A 25,711-nucleotide genomic window follows, 5' to 3' on the forward strand; every position below is an offset into this window, starting at 1 on the left:
CCAATCACAAGCCCCAGGTCACGACCTGTAGTTTTGACCAACTCGCTAAAAATCAGGGTTTCCACAATCCACGCCTCAGGTTTGATTAATTTGCTAGAGTGTCTCATAGAACTCAGGAAAACCCTTTACTTATATTTATCCATTTATTGTAAAGGATATTTCAAAGGCTGCAGATGAGCCAGATGGAAGAGATGCATGGGCCAGGCCTGCGGCACACCACCCTACAGGCATCCTCATGTGTTCAGATATCTGGACGTTCCCTAAACCCCGTCCTTTTGGGTTCTTATGGAGGCTTCATTACATAAGTATGATTTATCATATCATTGGCCATTGGTGATCTACTCAACATTTGGCCCTTCTCTCTTCTCAGAGATGGGCGTGGGTGAAAGGGCAAGGGGGTTGGGGGACTGAAAGTTTCAATCTTCTTGTCACATTATCGGTTCTCCTGGCAACCAGTCCCTACCCTGAGCCTATTCAGGAGCCCCCAGCCTTCAGTCATCTCATTAGCACTTTGGAGATTCCAAGGGTTTTAGGAGCAGTGTGCCGGGAACCAGACAGAGACCAAATATATATTTGTCATTATGTCATAATGTCACAGTTCTTTATAAAAATAACCCTAAGGTGTAATTAGTCATTATTATTGGATTCTTCAATTAAAACAGTGCTTTGTGGTCTAGGTGCTAATGTGGGGTAGACTTTAAAAGCAGAATTAAATTACCTAGTGACTATGGTTACCGTCAGTTTGAAAATACATTTCCATTTTGACTTTGCGGTCTCAGTATGCGTGGTAAAAGAATTAGCCACAAACCAATGAAGAACGTATAATGTGGTTTTCTCTAACTGGAAAATATTCAAAGATGTCCTACTTACCACTTGCACAGAGTTGCCATTTTCTTATTTTCACATTTGAATTCTTACTTAGCATAAGGTTAACATACCTTATAACAAGTTCTCTGTTAGGTATTTATGTTTCATCTTATTTCAGAAAGAATGTAAGATAATTATGTAAACATCTCAATTTAATGGCATAGTTTAACTCAGGCGTCCCCAAACTTTTTACACAGGGGGCCAGTTCACTGTCCCTCAGACCATTGGAGGGCCGCCACATACTGTGCTCCTCTCACTGACCACCAATGAAAGAGGTGCCCCTTCCTGAAGTGTGGCGGGGTTGGGGGGGCCGGATAAATGGCCTCAGGGGTCCGCATGCGGCCCGCGGGCCGTAGTTTGGGGACGCCTGGTTTAACTTAAAATATAAGCAATATAAGAGAAATTTCACTGGTGAGAAATACAGCAATTTTAAAAGTTTCGTTTGTATTATTTAGAATGTATCAAAGTCACATATCATAAATATCTTTTTTTTTTTTTTTTTTTTTTTTAATGGAGACGTAGTCTCACTCTGTCATCCAGGCTGGGGTGCAGTGGTGCAATGTCAGCTAACTGCAGCCTCCATATCCTGGGCTCAAACAATCCTCAGCCTCCTCAGTAGCTGGGATGACAGGTGACTGCCACCACACCCAGCTAATTTTTGTATTTTTAGTAGAGACAGGGTTTCACCACATTGGCCAGGCTGGTCTCAAACTCTTGACCTCAAGTGATCTGCCCGCCTCCACCTCCCAAGGTGCTGGGATTACAGGCATGAGCCACCATGCCTGGCCTCAGTCAGTATCTTTTAATTCAAAATAATTGTTTTTTAATGATTCCTTCATTATGTGGGAAGCTATCTACTCTGTGTCTTATCTCATTTACTCATGATAAGAACAACCTTATCACTCCTACACTACGGATGAGTAAACAACCGTATAGAGCTTAAGTAACTTGCTCCAAGTCTTACAACTTATCAAGGGGCAGAGCTGGGATTTGAAGGTAAGGCTGTCTCTAAAACCCAAGCCCTGCGCTTTTAGTCATCATGACATATCTTTCTGGTCCTCTCATGGTGTTCATAGTGATCTCACTGCTGGTTTGAGAGAAGAGGCAACACAGGAAAATGCGCTGGTACTGAAAAGCCTGAGCTGAACAAGAGGAACTGCTCATACCGCCCCAGCGACTGTCAGCCTTAGATAGATTCCTTGACCACTTGCTAACGTTTTCTTGCTCTGGTAGTAGCAATGATTTATATAGTACTTTGATGCACACATGTGCTTATTGCTTGGTATTAATAGCATAAGGCTGGTTCCTTTTTTCTGTCTCAGCAAGCATGTTTCTTGGAGTCTAAAAGATGTAAGTGGTTAGCAGGTTTAATCCTGGTGGATATTTTGAGGCTGGAAAAATTTAGGAGTTGCTGAAAAGACACACAGTAGTAACAGGACTTGTTGGAGCCCTAGGGAGGAAGTGACAGTGATTTTTAAGCTCTATCTCCTCCACAAATCCAATCAAAGGCAGTCCCCTGAGACAGAAAGCAGTTGATAGTAGTAGATTAAAAAAATCAGATTAGAGTCTGCCTCAACAGCACAAATACGATAATTGGAACAGGACAAAAAGGATGGCATGACCCCTGATCAAGGACAACATACAAATTTGTGAAGTATGTCTATTTGATAAAAATAAGAATGTATATGGCTGAGCACAGTGGCTCATACTTGTAATCCTTGCATAGGAGGATCCCTTGAAGCCAAGAGTTCGAGACCAACCTGGGCAACATGGCCAGGCTGCATCTATTAAAAAAAAAATTAGCTGGGTCTGGTGGCACATGCCTGCAATCCCAGCTTCTCAGGAGGCTGAGGTGGGAGGATCACCTGAGCCCAGGAAGTCAAGGCTGTAGTGAGCTATGATTGTGCTGCTGCACTCAAACCTGGGTGACAGAGTGAGACCCTAGCTCTAAAAAATACGACAAAACAAGAATGTAAGCTACTTGGCTTTCCAGCATTGTTCAAATTTCAAGGTTATTTTCCTTCTTAAGTGGTATAGCTATATCAAGTTAAGTTTCACAATGTAATGCAATTAACTTAGGAGTCTGAAAGTAATACACCGCACAGGTAATAAAGATCTGGACCATTGCCATAGCTATCAAAACAGGGAAAAAAGATAAAATGAGAAAATAATATTTTAATGCTTAAAAAATGCTTAACCTTTTTTAGTAATTGGTTGGCTCTTAAAGGTGATGAAAAGAAAGTTGTTAAAAATGGCAAACTCAGAAAGGTGGTCAGCATGCCTTTGACAACAACGGAAAGAAGGGCAAGAAGGGCTGATATGCATGGAAAGAGAATTTAGTTGTCAATTTTCTCTGGTTCTGGTTTCAGTCAGACATCCGAATGAAGCTACAGTGAGGGCACAGATACGTGGGAGACACACATGTGAAACAGCAGTTGAAGCTGGGAAGGGAGAGAGCCCCGGAAAGGGGGTCAGGGAAAAGGCAAGTGCCAGGGCTGACCTTCAATGTGAGTGGACTCAGAGAGTAGGGAGAGAAACCCAGGTGGGAGGCTGGAGGGGGACAGATGTCACTAAGCAGGTGTGAGAGAGGCAGGCCCTCTAACCCAGAAGACAGGCTTTGGGTAGCAAGGGAAGTAAGAATTATAGGCAATCAAGAGGGATAAACGCTTACATGGGGACTCAGAGGACTTGACCTCTCAATGGACACCATTTTCGAAGAACAATAAAAGGACCAAAGACAAATGGAAATAAGTTGGATGTCATTACCAAGGAGGTAGAAAATCTGAGAAGCTTAAGAACATGAAATAATGGAGTAGGTAGCTCAAAGGCTCACAAAATGGAAATGGAGGAAAGCCCAGTGAAAATACTTCCATGTTGCAAATAAATCTGGTTATAGATTATGCTGTGTTTTGGAGTCTACGGGGACCCCTATTCATTTCTGCAGAAGAATGAGTGAATAAGGGGTGGGACAAGAGGCTAGGAGATTTGGGGACACTCTTGTGTTAATCCATTCTTGCCTTGCTATAAAAAATATCTAGACCAGGTGTGATCTGCAGTCTCAGAACTTTGGGAAGCCAAGGCAAGAGGATCACTTGAGCTCAGAGTTTGAGACCAGCCTCGGCAATGTGGCGAAACCCTGTCCCTGCAAAAAATTAGCTGGGAGTGGTGTTGCGTGCCTGTAGTCCCAGCTACTCAGGAGGCTGAGGTGGGAGGATCTCCTGAGCCCGGGAGGTCAACGCCGCAGTGAACTGTGGTCACATCACCCCACTCCAGCCTGGGTGACACAGTAAGACCCTGTCTCTAAAAGAAAAAAAAAAAAAGAAAGAAAGAAAAGAAAAAAAGAAATATCTGAGGCTGGGTTTATAAAGAAGAGAGTTTTACTTCAGCTCATGGTTATGCAGGCTGTACGGGAAGATGGTTAACGAGATAGAGGAAGCAGGGAGGTGCCACACTCTTTAAAATAACCAGATCTGCATGAACTCAGAGCAAGAGCCCACTCACTACAGCTAGGAGGGCAGCAAGCCACTCATGAAGGGTCTGCTGCCCCCACGACCCGATCGCCTCCCCCGAGGCCTCACCTCCAACACTGGCGATTACATTTCAACATGAGATTTGGAGAGGACGAGTGTGGAAACCATATCGAATCTCTTCACAGAAATCAGAGGAGCAAAGAAGCACTCTCCAGCACTCCCTTCATCACAGCCTCCAACCCTCGTCTACTGAAAACACTGTGTGATTGTTTGGGAGTAGGGATTTTAAAACAGAGGCTCAGACTTTCTGTCCAAAGCCAATGCCAATGAATACGATTTGAATTTTTGGCATTAACAGATATCATTTGGAATTCTACCAAGTTTATTGGGCTTGTTGGAAATTCTCATTCAATTATAAAAACTTAGATGAATATACTTTGAAATGATACTGAATAGCCCTCTCTATTCCCCTGTTCTAAGCCAGATCTTTCTTCTTTATCTTTTCCATTCTCTTCCACAAATGGCTCCCTTTCCCCTCATCAAATCTGTCATTAGATCCACTCAGTTCTATGCCCAAAATCCTTCACGGACTGGGCAAGGTGGTGCATGCCTGTAATCTCAGCATTTTGGGAGGCCAAAGCAGGCAGATTGCTTGAGTTCAAGAGTTGGAGACTAGCCTGGGCCTCATGGCAAAACCCCATCTCTACATAAAATACAAAAATTAGTTGTGCGTGGTAGTACATGCCTGTGGTACCGGCTACTCAGGAGGCTGGGGTGGGAGAATTACATCAGCCCAGGAGATCAATGTTTCAGTGAGCTGAGATGGCACCTTTGCATGCCAGCCTGGGTGACAGAGCCAGACCCTGTCTCAAAATCTTTTATATCCACCCCCATTGGCTTCCACTTATTTCAGACTAATAATCCAATTCTGGATTACTGTATAGCCTTTTGCTTTTTCTACTACCACCACTTTCATTTCCCATCAGTCCTCCGTAAAGGTGCCAAACAGCCCCAGAGACCCTCAAAATAGTGTGAATCTCACTGTCTGCACTCTCTTTCCATCACTTACATGATGCAGTCCTGATCCATCAGTAGCTCATGGAAGGTCTTCTGACATGGCCTGCTCCGCTACAAGTTTTCAGGATCCAGGCTACCGCACTTGTTGAACCTTCTCAGAAATGTCGTGTCATTTCATGTATTTGAAATGACATGCTGGTTGTCTCTGTCCAGGAGGCTGGCTTTCCCCACCCCATCGCAATCTCTCACCCCATCCTGACTTCTCCCCACCACTCCGTCCTCACCCCTTTCACCCTATATCCTGATACAAATCTCTGACTTCACAGTCCTTGCACTGAACCAAAATGCAGTGCTCCTTTCTAAAGGCAGCTATTCTGGCTATTACAAGCTATGTCCGGTGCCAACTTCACTAATAGGCAGAGTAGGCATGGTGGCTAGGGCCCACAATACTTTTTTTTAAAGACAGAGTCTCACTCTGTCACCAGGCGCTAGACTAGAGTGCAGTGGGCACGATCTCGGCTCACTGCAACCTCCGCCTCCCAGGTTCAGGCAATTCTCCTGCCTCATCTTCCTGAGTAGCTGGGACTACAGGCACACCCCACCACACCCAGCTAATTTTTGTATTTTTAAATAGAGACGGGGTTTCACCATCATGGTCAGGATGTTCTCAATCTCTTGACCTCGTGATCCACCTGCCTCGGCCTCCCAAAGTGCTGGGATTACAGGCGTGAGCCACCGTGCCTGGCCCACGATACTTTTAGGAGTTCATGAAAATGTTTAATTTTACTTAAAATCAGAAGAGAAAAATAACTGTTACATTCATGTATATGCATGTATATGGAATGCATGTGTACACATATATGTATGTGTGTGTACATTTATATGTGTATTTTAAATATTTATATAATATATAGACACTCTATTTTTATTTTAATGGAGGAAAGGGTCCATGAAGGCAGAAGTGTTCAGGGCCCACTGAAGTCATACTGTGGCCCTTGTCAGATTTGAATTTATTTTTAAAATTTTGAAAATAAAATCAATTTTGATATATTTTTCAGTAAAAGGGTGCATGTTTGAAAGCAGGCTTAAAAAGTTAGCATTTTGTCCTAACACAGTGGCTCATGCCTGTAATTCTAGCACTTTGGAAGGCCGAGATGCGTGGATGGCTTGAGCCCAGGAGTTCAAGACCAGCCTGAGCAACATGGCAAGACCCTGTCTCTATTGTTTAGAAAATTAAATTTTAATTTTTTAACAAAGGTAGCATTTTAAAACTCTGGAATAATTAATTCAAACTTTTTTTGTTTTTGAGACTGAGTCTTGCTCTGTCATCCAGGCTGGAGTGTAATGCCGTGATCTTGGCTCACTGCAGCCTCCATCTACCAGGTTCCAGTGATTCTCCTGCCTCAGCCTCCTAAATAGCTAAGATTACAGGCACATGCCACCAGCTTTATATTTTTTAAGTAGAGGCAGGGTTTCACCATGTTGCCCAGGCTGGTCTTGAACTTCTGACATCAAGTGATCCACCCACCTTGGCCTCCTGAACTGCTAGGATTACAAGTGTGAGCCACCATGCCTTGCCAATTAATTCAACTTAAATACAATATATGATTACCTTTTTTTTTTTTTTTTTTTTAGTTTAGAGACAGAAGAAGAGCAACAATATCTCACCTCAAGCTATGTTAACATCTCCACTGATTCATTACAAGGTGGTAAGAAGTATTTGGTTTGGGTCCAAGCAGCAAACGCACTAGGCATGGAGGAGTCAAAACAGCTGCAAATTCACCTGGATGATATAGGTAAAGAATAAGAACTTCTGTAATGTCTTTAATAATAACCAATTTGTGCTACCCTAATCAAATGAGCTCTAGATGTGAAAGAAGTTCCCATAAAATTCCTGCAGAGCATCATAAAGGAAACAGAAATCACCCATAATTCTACCTGCCCAAGACAGCTTAGAGATGAGTAGTGCTGCTGCCATGTTGTTGCATATCCGTCCAGTCTCATTTCTAAATTGGTGTATGTGGTGGGGTATGGTGGTTCATGCCTGTAATCCCAGCATTTTGGGAGGTTGAGACAGGCAGATAACTTGAGGTCAGGAATTCAAAACCAGCCTGGCCAACATGGTGAAACCCTGTCTCTACTAAAAATACAAAAAAAAATTAGCTGGGCATGGTGGTGGGCACCTGTAGTCCCAGCTACTTGGGAGGCTAAAGCAGGAGAGTTGCTTGAACCCAGGGAGGCAGAGGTTGCAATGAGCTGAGATTGCACCACTGCACTCCTGCCTGGGTGACAGAGCAAAACCCATCTCAAAAAAAAAAAAAAAAAAAAAAATTGTTCAATGTGTTTTTTACAAATATTTATTGGAAACTTCTTTTTTTCCAGCATTGTTCTAAAGGCTACAGTGAATAACATAGGCAAGGTACCTTCCCTGAAATAACTTGCAATCTTTTAAGGAAGGCAAAAACTAACAAACAAAAAAAAAACCAAAACAATGATCATGATAAAGTGTGTTGAGTCTTATGTTGTGAGAAGTACAGCATGCTAAAGTCTTATACTTTATATACTTCTTGGGGACTTATGTAGGGGTTTTTTTGTTTGTTTTTATTTTGAAAAGTTTTACGAAATACATAGAAAATTGCAGCGAATTATGTAGATCTCTCTATGTTCACCAGCCAGATTTAACAATTAATAGTTTTTGTTTCAGATATTTTTAGACCCTGCATTTTTATACCTATATATTAACAATAAACATTTATTAATTTAATCTGTAGTTTTATTTTTTATGTTTTCTGAATACATTGCAGTTTAATCCCTATTGTTGGAGATTTACAGTATTTTCAGTTTTCAACCATATAAACTATATTGCTATGAACAACTTGTGACTAAATTGCAGCATAGTTTTTGGTTGTTTCCTTAAGATAAATTCCAAAAAGTAATTACCCCTGGGCTTTGTACAACTATGTCCAAGTCCTAAAACCAGAATTCAGACAAATGACACCAAGTGTGACTCAACCTCTCTTTGGAGATCCTAGTACCAATGATTCCTGTTGTTATAATTACAGATTATTTCAATAAGCTAAGATTTCTTGAGCAGTTTCTTATGTGCTAACTACTTTTTCTTTTTCTTTTTTTTGAAGCAGAGTCTCACTCTGTCACCCAGGCTGGAGTGCAATTGCACGATCTTGGCTCACTGCAACCTCTGCCTCCCAGCTTGAAGCAACTCTCCCTCCTCTGCCTCCCGAATAGCTGGGACTACAGGTGTGTGCCACCACACCTGGCTGATTTTTGCATTTTTAGTAGAGACAGTGTTTTGCCATGTTGGCCAGGCTGGTCTCAAACTCCTGAGCTCAGGCAATCCACCACCTCAGCCTCCCAAAGTGCTAAGATTACAGGCCTGAGCCACTGCAACCAGCCAGCTAACTACTTTTTACATACATTATTTAACCCTCATAACAACCCTATTTTGTAGATAAGATTATAATTTATATCTGAGAAAACTGAGGTTTGATGGCATTAAAAAAATTTGCGATCATGAAGGTAGGGAACATCTAATTCCAATATCTTTGACTCCTATCTTCAGTCTTCATGAAAAAAATAAAAGCACATTGCACTGTAACTGACAACTTTTCTGCTAATTAATGTTCTGGGGGCTATGAAGCCTTCGCTATGGTGCCCCTTTGGGATCACTGAAGTCTCCTATTGCAACTAATTATGTCTACTTTTCAACTAACCTCAACTATCTCAACTAATGGCATTGGTGTAAAAATCTGTCCTTATGCTCTGAATATATATATATATATATATATAATTTTTTTTTTTTTTTTTTTTGAGAAAGAGAGAGAAAGGGGGTCTCACTCTGTCACCCAGGCTGGAATGCAGTAACATGATCACAGCCCACTGCAACCTTGAACTCCTGTATTCAGGGGATCCTCCTGCCTCAGCCTCTCAGGTACCTGGGACTATAGGCCACATGCCACAGTGCCTGGCTAATTTTCTTAAATCTCTTTTAGAGACAGGGTCTCATTTTGTTGGCCCAGGCTCGTCTTGAGCTCTCTGGCTCAAGCAGTCTTCCTGCTTTGGCCTCACAAAGTACTAGGATTTCAGGTCTGAGCCACCATGCCTGGTCTGAATATTGGATTTGACAGCACATCTGTTGAATATGATGATGGACAATTACTCCATTTTATCGTATATCCTTGGAGTTACAGTTGTCTTGACTATGCTCTATGCATTTTTGTAAATTTACATTTTAAGGTAGAAGGCAGTAATATACCCTTTTCTTATAATAGGTTCCTCTCAGTGAATTAATGATGTTTAAAGGCTATCATGTCCAGTATCATTTTAGCAGTACAATTTTTAGGAACTAAATATAATAATAATATTTTTGTTATTACCATTGTGATGTTGATATCATTGCATCCATTTATTTAGCACTTCTTGTGTTCCAGACACCTAACATGCACATCACATTTCATTCTGGAAAACAACCACACATGCTGCTACTATCCCCATTTTACAGATGAAGAAAGTGATAAATATGCTCAAAGTCACTTCGCTAGTAATGAGGAAAGCCAGATTTCATCCCAAATCTGCTGACTTGACATAGTTTACCACGACCCCATCTCCCGCCAACGAAAAAAAATCTCATCTGGCCTCTACCTCCAAACCGACTTCTCACACTGGGAACTAGGAGTTTGGAGTTCTTCCTTTTCCTTCTCCTTCTTTCTCTTTCCCTCCTCCACCTCCTCCTCTTCTACCACCTCCTCCCTCCATTTCATCTCTATTCTCTTCCTTGCCTTTTCATTATTCCAAAATGTACTAAAAAATTCAGGTTGTAAAATACACATTAATTGCATAAAAGGCCCAGCCAACAAAACCACCAGATTATTAACAGATGAGCCGTCTCCATGAGTGACACTTTAAGAATGAGACATTGCAAATTAGATAAATGAACTGTTCGATGCCTGAGAACAGAAGACTCTCCTGAGAACAATTTCCACATAACGGCTATGGGTTGGGCTTTAATTACGTTAGGGAAGTTATGCTGAATGGCTGGACAAGTTTGTAGCACCATAACACTTGCCAAAAAAGCATATGAGAGGAATGCTTTTAACTTCTCTCGTAGGGAAATAAATTCCCGTACAGAAAGTGCTGTGCTTTCTGCTTGCTATTTTGAACATTAATTCTCTCCATTACATAAATACGGGTAAATATGTATTGGAAAGATGCCAAAATGCTATAATCTGGCTTTTTATTTTTATTTTTTCTTTTATCTTTTTTGTAAACCCTTGCGTCAAGGGCTGATTTTCAATGGATCGCAGCAAGGGAGCTGCTCTGCTGCATACGAAACCCCAACCCAGAAGCAGGCCGTCTACGAATGGTTTAACGCCAGTTTCCCCACAAACGTGCTTTGCCTGATGGGCAAGGGGGTGGCTGCCTTTTGGGCCACATCCCGTTTCCCAGGATGAGGGGCACTCCGCACCAGACCCCAGTCTCATTTTAATACAAGTAGAATTTAAACATATGACATCTATAATGGAATTGATAACTTTTTTAAAATGTAAGATCTGGTGGAAATGTTTGAAACGTATTAGTAAGAGTAAAAATTCAACATCTGAGTCTTGTATAATAAACGAAGTATTCAAGTATGTATTATGTAATAAATGCCAGTTTGCAAAAATGTGAACTTACTGAGACCTAAAGACTTAAATCTGGATTGCCCTAACCTGCTTTATGCTGACTCTTACTGTGCTATCAGCACATAGGACTAAACAGATTTCTCATAAGACTAAACAGATTTTTGCTTCCTCCTCAGAATATTTATTTTCATAAAAGTATCCTTCAATGCTTGTGCTGCTGTAACAGTGGCCAAGCCAAACTCAGAGGCGGGAGACAGGTGGAAGTGGGTGACAGGCAAAGATGGGAAATTTATGGCCTGAGGATGCCAAAATGGTCCTAAGCAATCTCAGAGCCCCAAGGATCCACTGCTTTGACTCTCGAATCTCTGAATACCGATTCTTTTTTTTTTTTTTTTTTTGCGGGGTTGGGGGTTGGGCAGTCTTGCTCTGTCGCCCAGGCTGGAGTGCAGTGGTGTGATCTCCGCTCACCGCAACCTCTGCTTCTTGGATTCTAGTGATTTTGGTGCTTCAGCTTCCCAAGTAGCTGGGATTACAGGCATCTGCCACCATGCATGGCTAATTTTTCTATTTTTGGTAGAAATGGGGGTTTCACTTTGTTGGCCAGGCTGGTCTCAAACTCCTGACCTCAAGTGATCCGCCCGCCTTGGCCTCCCCAAAGTGTCGGGATTACAGGTGTGAGCCACTGTGCCCAGCCTGAATACTGATTCTTATTACAAGAAGCTTACTCTAGCAAAAGGAAATCAGCTATGAAATTCAGATGAGAAAAGTTGAGTACGGTAAGCTTGGTAACTAAATTAAAGCTGCTACTACTTCCATGCCAGGTTTAGCTCCAAAATTTTATTATAGGATTGTGCTACTAGACAGCAAATCGTTAATTTTTATTTTTCTCTGTAAATTATCTATCTTTGCACAGAATTTTAGATAATAGTCATTATAATAAAAAGATAATTTTCCTGAAGAATGCTTTATAAACTTAGAATACATGAAAATAAACTAATTCATAAAAAATGTTAACCTGTAATAGTGGTCTCTAAAATCATACCTACAGGCCCTTGAGTTCTTTGCTAAATAATACCGCTAGCAGGTTTTCATTGTTCCTTAGGGGAGAAATGGAAAGTGTTAATGATTCTATTCTGTTCAGACAAAACAAAGTTGCAAGTATTTACACAGTTTAGAAACAGAGATTCCAACTATATTAACCTCCTACTATAACAAAACAGCTAGTAACATAACCAATCAGAATTTCAGTTTCCCCTTTGAGGGTTATTATAATAGAACATGGCAACAATTTACAAAGCTTTAGAGTCTTACAGATCTGCTTTCTTCAAATCAAAGTTTCAAGGAAGGACAAATTTATTTTAATGGAGAACAAAACAAGTTAGCAATAGATACATATATTCATATGTTTCCCTAGTATACAAGAGAAGAAGAAGATTATTGTGATGAAAGATCTCAATTCAACGTCCCTTCCTTCCTTTCTTCCTTCCTTCCTTCCTTCATTCCTTCCTTCCTTCCTTCCCTCCCTCCCTCCCTCCTTTCTTTCTTTCTCTTTCATTTCTTTCTTTCTCTTTCTCTCCCTTTCTTTCTTTTTCTTTCTTCTTACTTTCTATCTTTTCTCTCTCTTTCTTTCTTTCCTCTCTCTCTCTCTCTTTCTTTTTTTTTGAGACAGAGTCTCATGCTGTTGCCCAGGCTGGAGTACAATGGCATGAACTCAACTCACTGTAATCTCTGCCTCCTGGGTTCAAGCAATCCTCCTGCCTCAACCTCCTGAGTAGCTGGGATTACAGGCATGCACCCCCATGCCTGGCTAATTTTTTCTATTTTTAGTAGAGTTGGGGTTTTGCCATGATGGCCAGGCTGGTCTCAAACTCCTGAACTTAAGTGATCTACCCACCTTGGCCTCCCAAAGTGCTGGGATTATAGACATGAGCCACCACACCCAGCCTTTTTGTCTTTCTTTTCTTTTCTTTTCTTTTTTTTTGTGAGACAAGCTCTCATTCTGTCCTCCAGGGTGGAGTACAGTGGCACCATCATGGGTCACTGCAACCTTGAACTCCTGGGCTCAAGTGATCCTCCCACCTCAGCCTCCTGAGTAGTTGGAATTACAGGCACATACCACTACACCTGGCTCAATTTAACATCTTATCAAATCTCATCATCTGAACTAAATTAGATGCAGTATCATCTCTCCCTGAGCAGATGCAGGGAGGAGAGAATAGCTACTTTATCTCATTTTTATATTCTCTTGTTCATTTTTATACTCTCTTGTTAATAAGGCTAGGCTGTGGAATTTTATTAGTTAGGATTACAAGGGCGTAGAAGGTGAGGGAAAGACAGGACTATTAGAGTTCAGTTTTTTTTAAGTGGGGAAGGGGCTAAATAGAACTTTCCTTAACAGCAGTTTTCTTCTATATAACAGATTAGCAAATAAGAAAATGTTCATTAATTGTTCATTAGATCATGAATTTTTAAAAAATTTTTAATTTTTTTACTATGAGCTTTCACAGGTCTATATATTGATGAAAAGATGCCAGTTTCTCCGTAGGTAAGTTTTAAACAGCCAGGTCTTTTTTTTTTTTTTTCTTTCTAGTGATACCTTCTGCATCCATCATTTCCAAGGCTGAGACTATAAATGCTACAGTGCCCAAGACCATAATTTACTGGTATAGTCAAACAACAATTGAAAAGGTTTCCTGTGAAATGAGATTCAAGGCTACAACAAACCAAACTTGGAATGTAAGGTCAACTTTCATTATTCTTTAGCATGTGAGTGAATGATTTAAAAGAAAAGCCAACCATCAGTGGCTACAGTGGACTTACTATGTCTATTTTACATGTTTTAAATCTGATTGTTTGCATGATTTTCAAGTCACTTTAGTTTTTGTTTTATATAGTAGTTTTCAACATTTATTTTAGATTCAGGGGCACATGTGCAAGTTTGTTACCTAGGTATATCTCGTGATGCTGAGGTTTGGGGTATGGCTGATCCTGTCACCCGGGTGCTGAGCACAGTTACCAATAACTGGTTTTTCAGCCCTTGATATCCTCCCATTCTCCTCTCTCTAGTAGTCCCCAGTGTCTGTTGTTACCCTCTTTTTTTTTTTTTTGAGACGGAGTTTCGATCTTGTTACCCAGGCTGGAGTGCAATGGCGCGATCTCGGCTCACCGCAACCTCCGCCTCCTGGGTTCAGGCAATTCTCCTGCCTCAGCCTCCTGAGTAGCTGGGATTACAGGCACACGCCACCATGCCCAGCTAATTTTTTGTATTTTTAGTAGAGACGGGGTTTCACCATGTTGACCAGGATGGTCTCGATCTCTTGACCTTGTGATCCACCTGCCTCGGCCTCCCAAAGTGCTGGGATTACAGGCTTGAGCCACTGCGCCTGGCCTGTTGTTACCCTCTTTAAGTCCATGAGTACTTGATATGGTTTAGCTGTGTCCCCACCGAATCTCAGCTTGATGGTATCTCCCAGAATTCCCACGTGTTGTGGGAGGGACCCAGGGGGAGGTAATTGAATCGGGAGGCCAGTCTTCCCCATCCTATTCTCGTGATAGTAAGTCTCATGAGATTTGATGGGTTTATCAGGGGTTTCTGCTTTTGCTTCTTCCTTATTTCTCTTGTCGCCACCATTTAATAAGTGCCTTTCGCCTCCCACCATGATTCCGAGGCTTCCCCAGCCATATGGAACTGTAAGTCCAGTTGAACCTCTTTTTCTTCCTAGTCTCCAGTATGTCTTTATCGGCAGCGTGAAACACACGAATACAGTACCCAGTGTTTAGCTCCCACTCATAAGTGAGAACTATGTGGTATCTGAGTTTTTGTTCTTGTGTTATTTCGCTTAGGAAAACCACTCGAGCTTTAATAATGATTATTGTATGCTTCCAAACAGAGAGCTGTTTCCGGAAAAGATTCACTTGCCTTTTGTAAGTTGCTAAATAGACAGATCTCCAAATAAGAGGAATCCAGTTAGCTATTTGTAATTCAGTGTCTCCTAGGGTGAAATTTATATCAATGATCATGGGTAAAAAAACTTAACTATTCTATGCTAAAATTTGGCAAGCATCCAGCGAAATAAAAATTGTTCAGAAGGGAGAACTAAGATTTATGAATTTTTTTTTAAGTGAAAAGTATACAATTCAGAGTGTAATATTACCAGTATAGACCTGAGTTTTAGGTGAGCTCGAAGATGATAATCTGAGTAAAGATGAGTTTTAAAAAGTGACGGTCTAGAGAAACAAACTAATCATCCTTAAATGCCAGGGGTAAATTATCTAATTTCTTAGAAAAGGCATAGCTGCAAGGTTCGTTAAAGTCACATCACATAACAGCACCTGGGAACAATATAATAAAAACTCAGTAATTTTAACTGTGGAGGAATACTAATCTGATTTAGGAAGAAGTTCCAAATTTGACGTATTTGAAAAGAAATGCCATTTTATTATTTTTAAGTATAATAAACTGCCAGTTAGTTCAAATAATTAAGAAATAGGGTTTCTGGCCTTTTTTTCTTTTTTAGAGATAGGCTCTCACTTCATCACCCAGGCTGCAGTTCATTGGTGCAATCACAGCTCACTGCAGCCGTGCACTCCTGGGCTCAAACGATCCTCCTACCTTAGCCTCTCAAGTAGCTGGAACTATAAGCATTCACCACTATGCCTGGCTAATTTATTTTTATTTTTTGTAGGGTCTTGCCGTGTTGCCCAGGCTGGTCTTGAACTAGCCTCATGCATCCTCCCACAAGCTTTCTCATCAGCCAAAGTGCAAAGATTATAGGCAAGAGCCACAGTATCTGACCTGGCTTTTCCTAATGAACAGTTATGCATCAGCTATGAAATTACCAGTTTTCAGAGAGTTAAATGATATATATTTAATACTGAAACATACATTAAACGTAACTTAATTTGTCTTCGGTGCTAAGCATGATTCCAAATCCTTCTACTGTTTAAGATTTATTCTGAGTTATCAATTTTGCTATAGAGTAATATATCTTAAAAGTATCAAAAATATACTAATTTTATTATATACCCTAAAAGTTACTCGTTAAAAATAAATTCCTAGGCCGGGCGCGGTGGCTCAAGCCTGTAATCCCAGCACTTTGGGAGGCCGAGGCGGGTGGATCACGAGGTCAAGAGATCGAGACCATCCTGGTCAACATGGTGAAACCCCGTCTCTACTAAAAATACAAAAAATTATCTGGGCATGGTGGCGCGTGCCTGTAATCCCAGCTGCTCAGGAGGCTGAGGCAGGAGAATTGCTTGAACCCAGGAGGCGGAGGTTGCGGTGAGCCGAGATCGTGCCATTGCACTCCAGCCTGGGTAACAAGAGTGAAACTCCGTCTCAAAAAATAAATAAATAAATAAATAAATAAATAAATTCCTTATGTCAACTTGTTTACCTTTGTACACTCAAATCATAAATGTGAACTTTACAGTCGTTTGCATTACACTTAAATGGGATCCATGTTTTGCATTATTTGATCGATATACAGGTGAAGATTCTGCTGAATTCCTTTTGCATATGCAGACTTTAGATACATTTCAAAACAACACAAATAAAATTCTCAATTTTTAGATCCTGAATTAATGGAGTTTTATTCTAATAAGATCCCTGGGGTCCTTTGTATAGTATCACAGTCATAGAATGATATTAAAGAATACTGAGTTCCTTAACCTGGGTGCAGTGGCTCATGCCTGTAATCTCAGCACTTTGGGAGGCTGAGGAGGGAGGAACACCTGAGTTCAGGGGTTCAAGACCAGCCTGGCCAACATGGTGAAACCCTGTCTCTACTGAAAATACAACAACCTTAGCTGAGTGTGGTGTGTGCACCTGTAATCCCAGCTACTCAGGAGGCTGAGGCAGGAGAATTGCTTGAACCTGGGAAGCGGAGGTTGCAGCGAGCCAAGATCGCACCACTGCATTCCAGCCTGGGTGACAGAGCGAGACTTTGTCTCCCCCAACCCAACCGCCCCCAAAAAAACTCTCTTACTTCATGTAAATAGGAATATGTAATAGACTAGAAAAATATTTACAAAATAGAAAGTAACTGTATTATCAGTGTCTCTCAAGAAGTTTTCAGAAGCCAACTGTTTTCTGGGTGAAACTCTTGTTCTCTGCTCCCCCTGGTGGTGCTACATAGGCCATCTTGGTAACAGGTACCTTTGAGTTCACTTTTCAAAACCTTCCCTTTATCAGAAGTGGCAAATAGAGCTGAAAGCATAGTTATCTCATACAATCATTCTGACAATCCTTTGTGATAGGTAGTATTAGCTCCATTATATAAATAGGGAAATAGAGTTTGAAAGAGGTCAGGCCAGATTTTTTTTGAACTTACACTATCAGTAGCTTAAGTGCCTCTCACAGACTCTACATCACTTTAAAGACCAGATAAATATTTAGAAAATGAAAAGACAGATTTCAATCCAAAGCCAGGTTCTGTCTCCTCCACGATGGTTTTTTTAAATGTTTTTTTAAACTCATGACTCCCTCAGTCAATCTACCATGCTTTTTTTAAACCCAACCACTAACACAGAAAAGGTGAATTACCATTTCTATCCAAATTACTCAAGCCAAGTCACTATAGCCAGAATGAAGCTTTGTTTACATTTGCTGCTGTCGATTTCGTCTGGGTCATACATGAAGTGTTGTCTTTGCCTCTCTGTGGGAAGGCAGGACTTCCTAGTCAGAGTCAAGAGGAGTGGGAGGATACCAAAGATTACAGATCTCTTCTTCCACTTCAGCTCCGTGGTGGCACTGCCTCCATCAGATATTGCTGGAGGTGGGGGGTTTACTTCAAAGTGTCAGGGAAGCCTTGTGACTAAGAGTACAGGCTCTAGAGTTCAAAGCCTGGCTCTGCTACTTTCTAGTCATGCAATCTTTTTTATCTTTTTCTTTTTTTTTTCTTCTGAGATAAGGTCTTGCTCTGCCACCCAGGCTGGAATGCAGTGGTGCCATCTCAGCTCACTTGCAGCCTTGATCTCCTGGACACAAGCAATCCTCCTGCTTCAGGTTCCAAGTAGCTGGGACCATAGGAAAGTGCCACCATGCCCAGCTAAAGTTTTAAAAAAATTTGGCGAGATAGGGTGCCATGTTTCCCAGGCTGGTCTCAAGGTCTCAAACTCCTGAGCTCAAGCAGCTGTCCCTCCTCAGCCTCCCAAAATGCTCAAAGTGCCGGTATTACAGGCATGAGCCACTGCTCCTGGTCAAGTCATGCAATGTTGTTTTTGTTTGTTTGTTTTTTAAGACAGAGTCTCAGTGTGTCACCCAGGCTGGAGTGCAATGGCGTGATCTCAGCTCACTGCAACCTCCTCTTACCAGGTTAAAGCGATTCTCATGACTCAGCCTCCCTAATAGCTGGGATTACCGGTGCCCACCACCAGGCCTGGCTAATTTTTGTATTTTTAATAGAGATGGGGTCTCACCATGTTGGCCAGGCTGATTTCAAGCTTCTGACCGCAGGTGATCTGCTTGCCTCAGTCTCCCAAAAGTGCTGGGATTACAGGCGTGAGCCACTGCACCCAGCCTAGTCGTGCAATGTTGAACAAGTTTCGTTTCTTCTCTGTCCCTCATTATTCCCTTATATAACATGGGGATAGGATAAGCACTTACCTCATATAGTTGCTGGGGAAAGGGGATCCAGTGATGTAAGAAGTTAACTAGGAACCTGGAATAGAGTAATTGTTCACTAAATGCTAGCTAGTAATGTTACTCTCTAGCCTCTAGGGGAGCCATGCAGCAGGGATAGTAGAGCAAAGGAATTCACCTGAACCTCACAGCCTTGAGGGTGCTTTTCAGCCCCTTTAGCTAAGGTATACACAGACTGTGAGGTACCTAAGGGAATCGGGCTGATGAGGCAAGGAGAATATCTGCCACACAGCGGTCCCTGTTTCAGGCATGAGGGATGGCATATGTGATGGTGGTCCCGTAAGGTTATCATGCAGCTGACAAATTTCTATCACCTAGTGATGTATATTACAATCACCTGTAGGATTCACTACAGTAACATGCTTTATAGGTTTGTAGCCTAGAAGCAATAGGCCACACCATATAGCCTAGGTGTGTAGTAGGCTATACCACCTAGGTTTGTGTAATTACAATCTGTGATGTTCATACAATGATGCAATCGCTTAACGGTGCATTTCTCATAATGTATCCCTTCCATTAAGTGACATATGACTGTATTTATCTCTTGAAAGATGGTTCCAGGTCAAAGCTTCAGATTTTGTCTCTGAAGATAAAACGGCCTCTTGGAGAACATTCACAAACATGCTTCCACCTCATTTACCTCTCTCTCCCTTCTGAATTCCCTAGCAGTCTAGCTTAGACCAGGTTGGAATATATAAAGATTTTAGTAAAGGCTCAGAGACAGCAAGAAGAAAATAAATCTCAGCTGGGAGTGGTGGCACAAGCCTGTATTCAACTACCTGAGAGACTGAGGCATGAAGGTCACTTGAGCCGGGGGTTTGAGGCTGTAGTGCCCTATGGTCGCATGTGGGAATAGCCACTGCATGGCAGCCTGGACAATACAGGGAGAACCCCATCTCTCTAAAAAGAAAGAAAGAAGATCAGCATCTCAGAGAAAAACCACCTACTATATAATCTTGATTACAAATTATAACTAGCTTTTCAAAATTGGGTTGAAACCTGTCATTTCATTTTCTAAATATCTATTGAGTCCCTAACGTGATGTAGGGTCTGTGAGAGGCACTTCGTTACGACGGTGTAAGTTCAGAAAAATCCGGCCTGACCTCTTTCACCTCTATTTCCCTATCTATATAATGGAGCTAATGCTACCTATCACAAAGGATTGTTATGAAGACTATATGAGATAAAAAATATGCTTTCAGCTCCATTTGCCACTTCTGATAAAGGGAAAGTTTTGAAAAGTGAGCTCAAAGGTACCTGTTACCAAGATGGTCTATGTAGCACCATCAGGGAGAGCAGAGAACAAGAGTTTCACCCAGAAAACAGCTGGCTTCTGAAAACTTCTCCAGAGACACTGGTAATAGAATTCCTTTCCATTTTCTAAACATTTTTCTAATCTGTTGCATACTCCTATTTACATGAAATAAGAGGGATTGGTATATCGGCTATCAACTGCTACAATAATGTATAACAAACTGCCACAAACCCTGGAGTGACATTCAGCAATAAACATTTATTTCTCACTGTCAGTGGGTCCAACTGGTCTAGGCTGAGCTTAGCTGGGATTGGGCATATGTTTGCAGCTCAGCTGGCTCGCTCCTATGTCTTTGCATGAGCTCTTCTCTACACGTCTCCAGGTCCTCTTTCTGCCATCAGCAGGCTAGCCTGGGTATGTTCTTATGCTGATGGCAGATGGCAAGAGCACCTAAGCCCAATCTCTCCAGCGTCTTGAAATCCTCTGCTTATATCGGGCTCACTGATATCTGTTGCCGCAAAGCAAGCCACATGGACAGACCAGAGCCAGAACGGGAGGATATTCAAAGCTACATTGTAAAGGGCAAGGACATAGGACAGGGAAATGACCTGAGCATTATTGCAATCCACTTCAAAATGTAATGAAGGCTCTCTCCCTCTGCTGGAACCAGTTCGTGGGAGGAGAGGAAGATGGTAGCATCTTTCCAAACAACAAAGGCCGAGAGCCTTGGCCATCTTCATCCTACCCTAGCATTTGACGCTGTTGACCACCTTGTCCTGAAAATGTCTCTCCTCTCGGTTTTCCCATTTCAAGAATTTCTTTTTTTTTTTTTTTTTTTTTGAGACGGAGTTTCGCTCTTGTTACCCAGGCTGGAGTGCAATGGCACGATCTCGGCTCACCACAACCTCCGCCTCCTGGGCTCAGGCAATTCTCCTGCCTCAGCCTCCTAAGTAGCTGGGATTACAGGCATGCACCACCACGCCCAGCTAGTTTTTTGTATTTTTAGTAGAGATGGGGTTTCACCATGTTGACCAGGATGGTCTCGATCTCTCGACCTCGTGATCCACCCACCTCGGCCTCCCAGAGTGCTGGGATTACAGGCTTGAGCCACCGCGCCCGGCCTCAAGAATTTCTTAGTCTTCTATCAGTATTTCTGGCTGCCCTTTCCTCTATAAATTATTTTTTCTGCCAATTCCCTGAACACTGACATTCCCTTCATACCTACCACCTTACTCCCCTCTCTTTCTTACTCCTTTCACCTACTCCCAAGGCCTCAGCTACACCTGGATGTAGGCTAGAACTTGGAGCCCTCCCAACTCCCATGAAAGTCAGACCTACATTTCTAGCATTTGCTGGTATCTTTATGGACTCTCCCAGGTCCCTCAAATGCATGTCAAAAATTGAGCTCCCAGTTGCCAACAGCAATCCACACCTACTTCCTATACTCTGTTTCAGGGGTATTTGCCACATTGTATATACTTGCCTATTTACACTTCTATTTCTCTGCCCTTTAACTATAAAATGGAAGGCAAGGATGTGCCATGGTTTTTTGCATCTCCATTGATTTTTTATAATGTCAAGTTCACGTAGACAATATTTGGAAACATTAGCTATTACTATGATTATTTGTCTTTAATGGTGTCCAACTTTAGTGACAGAGGCAGGGAAATCTTAGCTATGTGTTCAAGTAAGTGGATTATTCGTGACTCATTTCTTTAATTACCTAGCCCAGGGTCTCAGCAAACTTTTTATTCAAGGGACAAATGGTAAACATTTTAGGCTTTGCAGAACATAAGATTTCTGTCTCAACGACTCAACTCTGTGTGTGTAGCATGAAAGCAGCCATAGACAATTATGGAAATGAATGGGCATAGTCTGTTCCAATAAAATTTCATTTTTGGACACTGAAATTTGAATTTCACATAATTTCCATGCATCATGAAGTCATCTTTAAAAATTTTTCTTTCACCATTTAAAAATGCGAAAACCATTTTTAGGCTGCACAAACCCAAGTATTTATTCTTTTCCTGGAAGGGCTGTCAGAATGGCATACAGATAGCAAAGACAAATCCTTGGCTTTGGCATTCCAAGTCTGAGGGTTGGTATACGACAGAAAATTGGAAGAATGTTTGATTAGTCACAGATAAGTTTCCCAGTCACCACCTCATTTCCATCCTCTACCAAACGCTGGATGAAAATTACTTGGGCAGAAAGAGGGGGAGATTGCAGGGTAGGGTAAAGTGAGAAACCGAGGATTTAGACACTGGTGGGTTACCGAGGACCCTCTCATCCTGCACCATGTCCCAGATTGATGGTTAGGGAAGGTAGGAATTACAGAACTCTAACTAGGTTGGAGATTCTTCTTCCCTCCACCTAAAGATGCTCCCAGGAACTTACATTTAGCCTAAGAAAAGAGAGATCTCAAACTGCTGAACATGAAGTTTCAATGACCCCAACTTTCAGAATTGAGGCTCTAAGCAGAATGGACTTATTTCAAAATTTCTTGCACTCTTGAAATTATATTCTTTACAGAGGCACTCAATTAAGTCCATCTCTGTCCATATTCATTTTAGCCTCTGAAGATATCATCCTGAGGCATCAGCTTGTACTTGCAGAGCCATCAGCAGTCACCTGGTCTGCCTCATGGTTTAAACAGCTGATAACAGTTCCATAACATTCTTCTTACTGTTTCTGAATTCTGACTATACTTCAGAGTATTTCTTTCCTTCAAGAGGACTTATCTATAAATGTAATGGTAAGAAACATGTTGGAGAATAACAGCTTCCTTACAAGAGACACTAATATGAAGCAGAGTGCATTTGAAAGTCAAATCTTTGGCACAGTACGTAAAATTTCTCTAGATCCCGGGAGACCTCAGACACCCACCAGTTATATTAACATTGTGGAAAATTTCCAGGGCCATGACTAGAGACATGGCTTATGGAAATTCTGAATGATACCTTTCATTCAGAGTTTGAAAACTATCATTCAGAGTTTCCATAAGCCGTGTCTCAACAGACAAAACTATTCTAGGGCAGATGACATCCCCCGAACAAGTATTTTCAGTGCATTGCAAGTTTTAAAGATTGATGTTAAGATTGGGTTTTAAATGGAAGTATCTCTGAATGAGGTTGATACCTTGTTCTTTTTCTTTTTTAATCTCAATCATTCTAACTTTCTCTTTCATGAGTACCTGATAACTGTTTTCACCTAGTTGTTGCATAAATGCGTTTCTAAACATATTGACGTATTTTATGTCGGCCTTTCAATCATGCTTCACTTTTTCCAGTAAATCGCTTACTAGAACATACTAAAGATGCTGTACAAATGCCGTGGTTTCTTTCTGCCAACAGAAACAGCTTGTTTGGAGCTCATTTTTCATTATGTTTTATAGCAGGGTACAATGCTCCAGAGAAAAAAGATTTTTGTCTTTATTCCTCAGCTATTTTCTTTATCCTCCATTGAATTTCTCAGTTCAACATTCTTTTTTTTTTTTTTTTTTGAGACAGAGTTTCGCTCTTGTTACCCAGGCTGGAGTGCAATGGCGTGATCTCGGCTCACCGCAACCTCCGCCTCCCGGGTTCAGGCAATTCTCCTGCCTCAGCCTCCTGAGTAGCTGGGATTACAGGCACGTGCCACCATGCCCAGCTAATTTTTTGTATTTTTAGTAGAGATGGGGTTTCACCATGTTGACCAGGATGGTCTCGATCTCTCGACCTCGTGATCCACCCGCCTCTGCCTCCCAAAGTGCTGGGATTACAGGCTTGAGCCACCGCGCCCGGCCTCAACATTCTTAATATTTTAATTTTTCTCTGATACATACACACAGATATATTATTGGGCCTTTTAGAATCTGCAAAACCTGCAATGAGGACAAATTTACAGCTTAGCTTATCGGTATTTTTTTCTAAAAGTCATTAGCGAGTAAAATTATTTCATCATTCAGGGAGAATTATTGATCTAAATATCCAGCTGCAGGGTAGAGGGGAATTTAAACAGTTGCTATCAGGTCTCCCATTTCCCCACTCCATTAAAAGAATATATTCCAAAATTAAGAATATGTTCCCAAATTAAGGCTGGCTATGGTGGTTTATGCCTGTAATCCCAACGCTTTGGGACACCAAGGTAGAAGGATCACTTGAGCCCAGGAGACTAGCCTGTGCAATATAATGAGACCCTGTCTCTACAAAAAAATTTAAAAATTATCCAAGCTTGGTTGTACATGCCTGTAGTCCCAGCTACTTGGGAGGCTGATGTTGGAGGATCGCTTGAGCCCAAGAGGAGGTGAAGGTTGCAGTAAGCCGTGATCAAGCCACTGCACTCAAGCTTGGGCAACAGAGTGGGACCCTATCTAAAATACAGACACACACACACATGCATAAATAAATATACACACATATAAATATATATACATAATATTACATTTGGACTTTCTTGAGATTTGAGACAGTTGTCAAACATAAAGCAGTGTGGACTGGGCATGGTGGCTCATGCCTATAATTCCAGCACTTTGGGAGGCTGAGGCAGGCTGATCGCTTGAAGTCAAACATTCAGGACCAGCCTGGCCAACATGGTGAAACCCGTCTTTACTAAAAATACAAAAAATTAGCTGGGTGTGGTGGTAACACATCTGTAATCCCAGTTAGTCAGGAGGATAAGGCAGGAGAATCACTTGAACCTTGGGAGGTGGAGGTTTCAGTGAGCCAGGATAGCACCATCGCACTCCAGTGTGGGGGACAAAGTGAGACTCTGTCTCAAAAAAAGCAGTCTGTATTTCACTTCTAATGTTTGAGACAGTATTTGATTATGTACAGCCATTTTTAACATAAAGTACACTTTGTTTTCCTAGGGTCTAGAAGAGAGCTTGAAACATAATAGGTGCTCCATACATTTCTGCTAAATAAAATAATTGTTTTAAAAGCACACCATATTTTATTATTGTTATCCATCGATTTTAGGTTAAAGAATTTGACACCAATTTTACATATGTGCAGCAGTCAGAATTCTACTTGGAGCCAAACATTAAGTACGTATTTCAAGTGAGATGTCAAGAAACAGGCAAAAGGTACTGGCAGTCTTGGAGTTCTCCATTCTTTCATAAAACACCTGAAACAGGTGAGTGTATTTTTATATTTTATTCTCTTGGTCTTATATATCTTTTCTTCTGAGCACAGTGGCTCGCACCTATAATCCCAACACTTTGGGAGGCCAAGGCAAGAAGATTGCCTTAGCCCAGGAGTTTGAGACCAGCCTAGGCAACATAGTGAGACCCTAGTCTGTATAAAAACAACAATAATAATAATAATTAGCCTGGGTGGAATGCAGGCTAATTATTTATTCATTTGTAGTCCCAGCTACTTGGGAAGCTGAGAATCACTTGAGCCGAGGAGTTTGATGCTGCAGTGAGCTATGATCATCCCACTGCTTTCTAGCCTGGAGGACAGAGCAAGACCCTGTCTTCTAAAAAGTTTAAAACAACCAGGTGTGGTGGCTCATACCTGTAATCCTGGCACTTTGAGAGGCCGAGGTGGATGGGTCACCTTAGGTCAGGAGTTTGAGACCTCCTTGACTGACATGGTGAAACCCTGTCTCTACTAAAAATACAAAAATTAGCTGGGTGTGTTGGTAGGCGCCTCGAATTCCAGCTACTCTGGAGGCTGAGGCAGGAGAATCACTGGAACCTGAAAAGCAGAGGTTGCAATGAACTGAGACTGCACCACTGCACTCCAGCCTGGGCAAGAGAGCAAGACTTGGTCTCAAAATAAATAATAAGTAAGTTGAAACCAAATATAAAATAAAGCTACAAAAATTTTTTTTCGCT

The 25,711-nt window shown here is 41.5% G+C and overlaps 1 protein-coding gene across 1 annotated transcript in view; it reads left to right on the forward strand.

The window, feature by feature from the left end:
* Nucleotides 1-25,711, forward strand: part of IL23R (interleukin 23 receptor) — a 91,261-nt gene that overhangs the window by 27,161 nt on the left and 38,389 nt on the right. The window contains exons 5-7 of the mRNA XM_010347887.3: nucleotides 6,990-7,150; nucleotides 13,584-13,729; nucleotides 24,849-25,005. Of these exons, the coding sequence (XP_010346189.1) occupies nucleotides 6,990-7,150; nucleotides 13,584-13,729; nucleotides 24,849-25,005 (464 nt within the window). The remainder of the gene's footprint in view (nucleotides 1-6,989; nucleotides 7,151-13,583; nucleotides 13,730-24,848; nucleotides 25,006-25,711) is intronic.

The sequence above is a fragment of the Saimiri boliviensis genome, chromosome 11, assembly GCF_048565385.1.
Source record: "Saimiri boliviensis isolate mSaiBol1 chromosome 11, mSaiBol1.pri, whole genome shotgun sequence".
NCBI classification, from domain to species: domain Eukaryota; kingdom Metazoa; phylum Chordata; class Mammalia; order Primates; family Cebidae; genus Saimiri; species Saimiri boliviensis.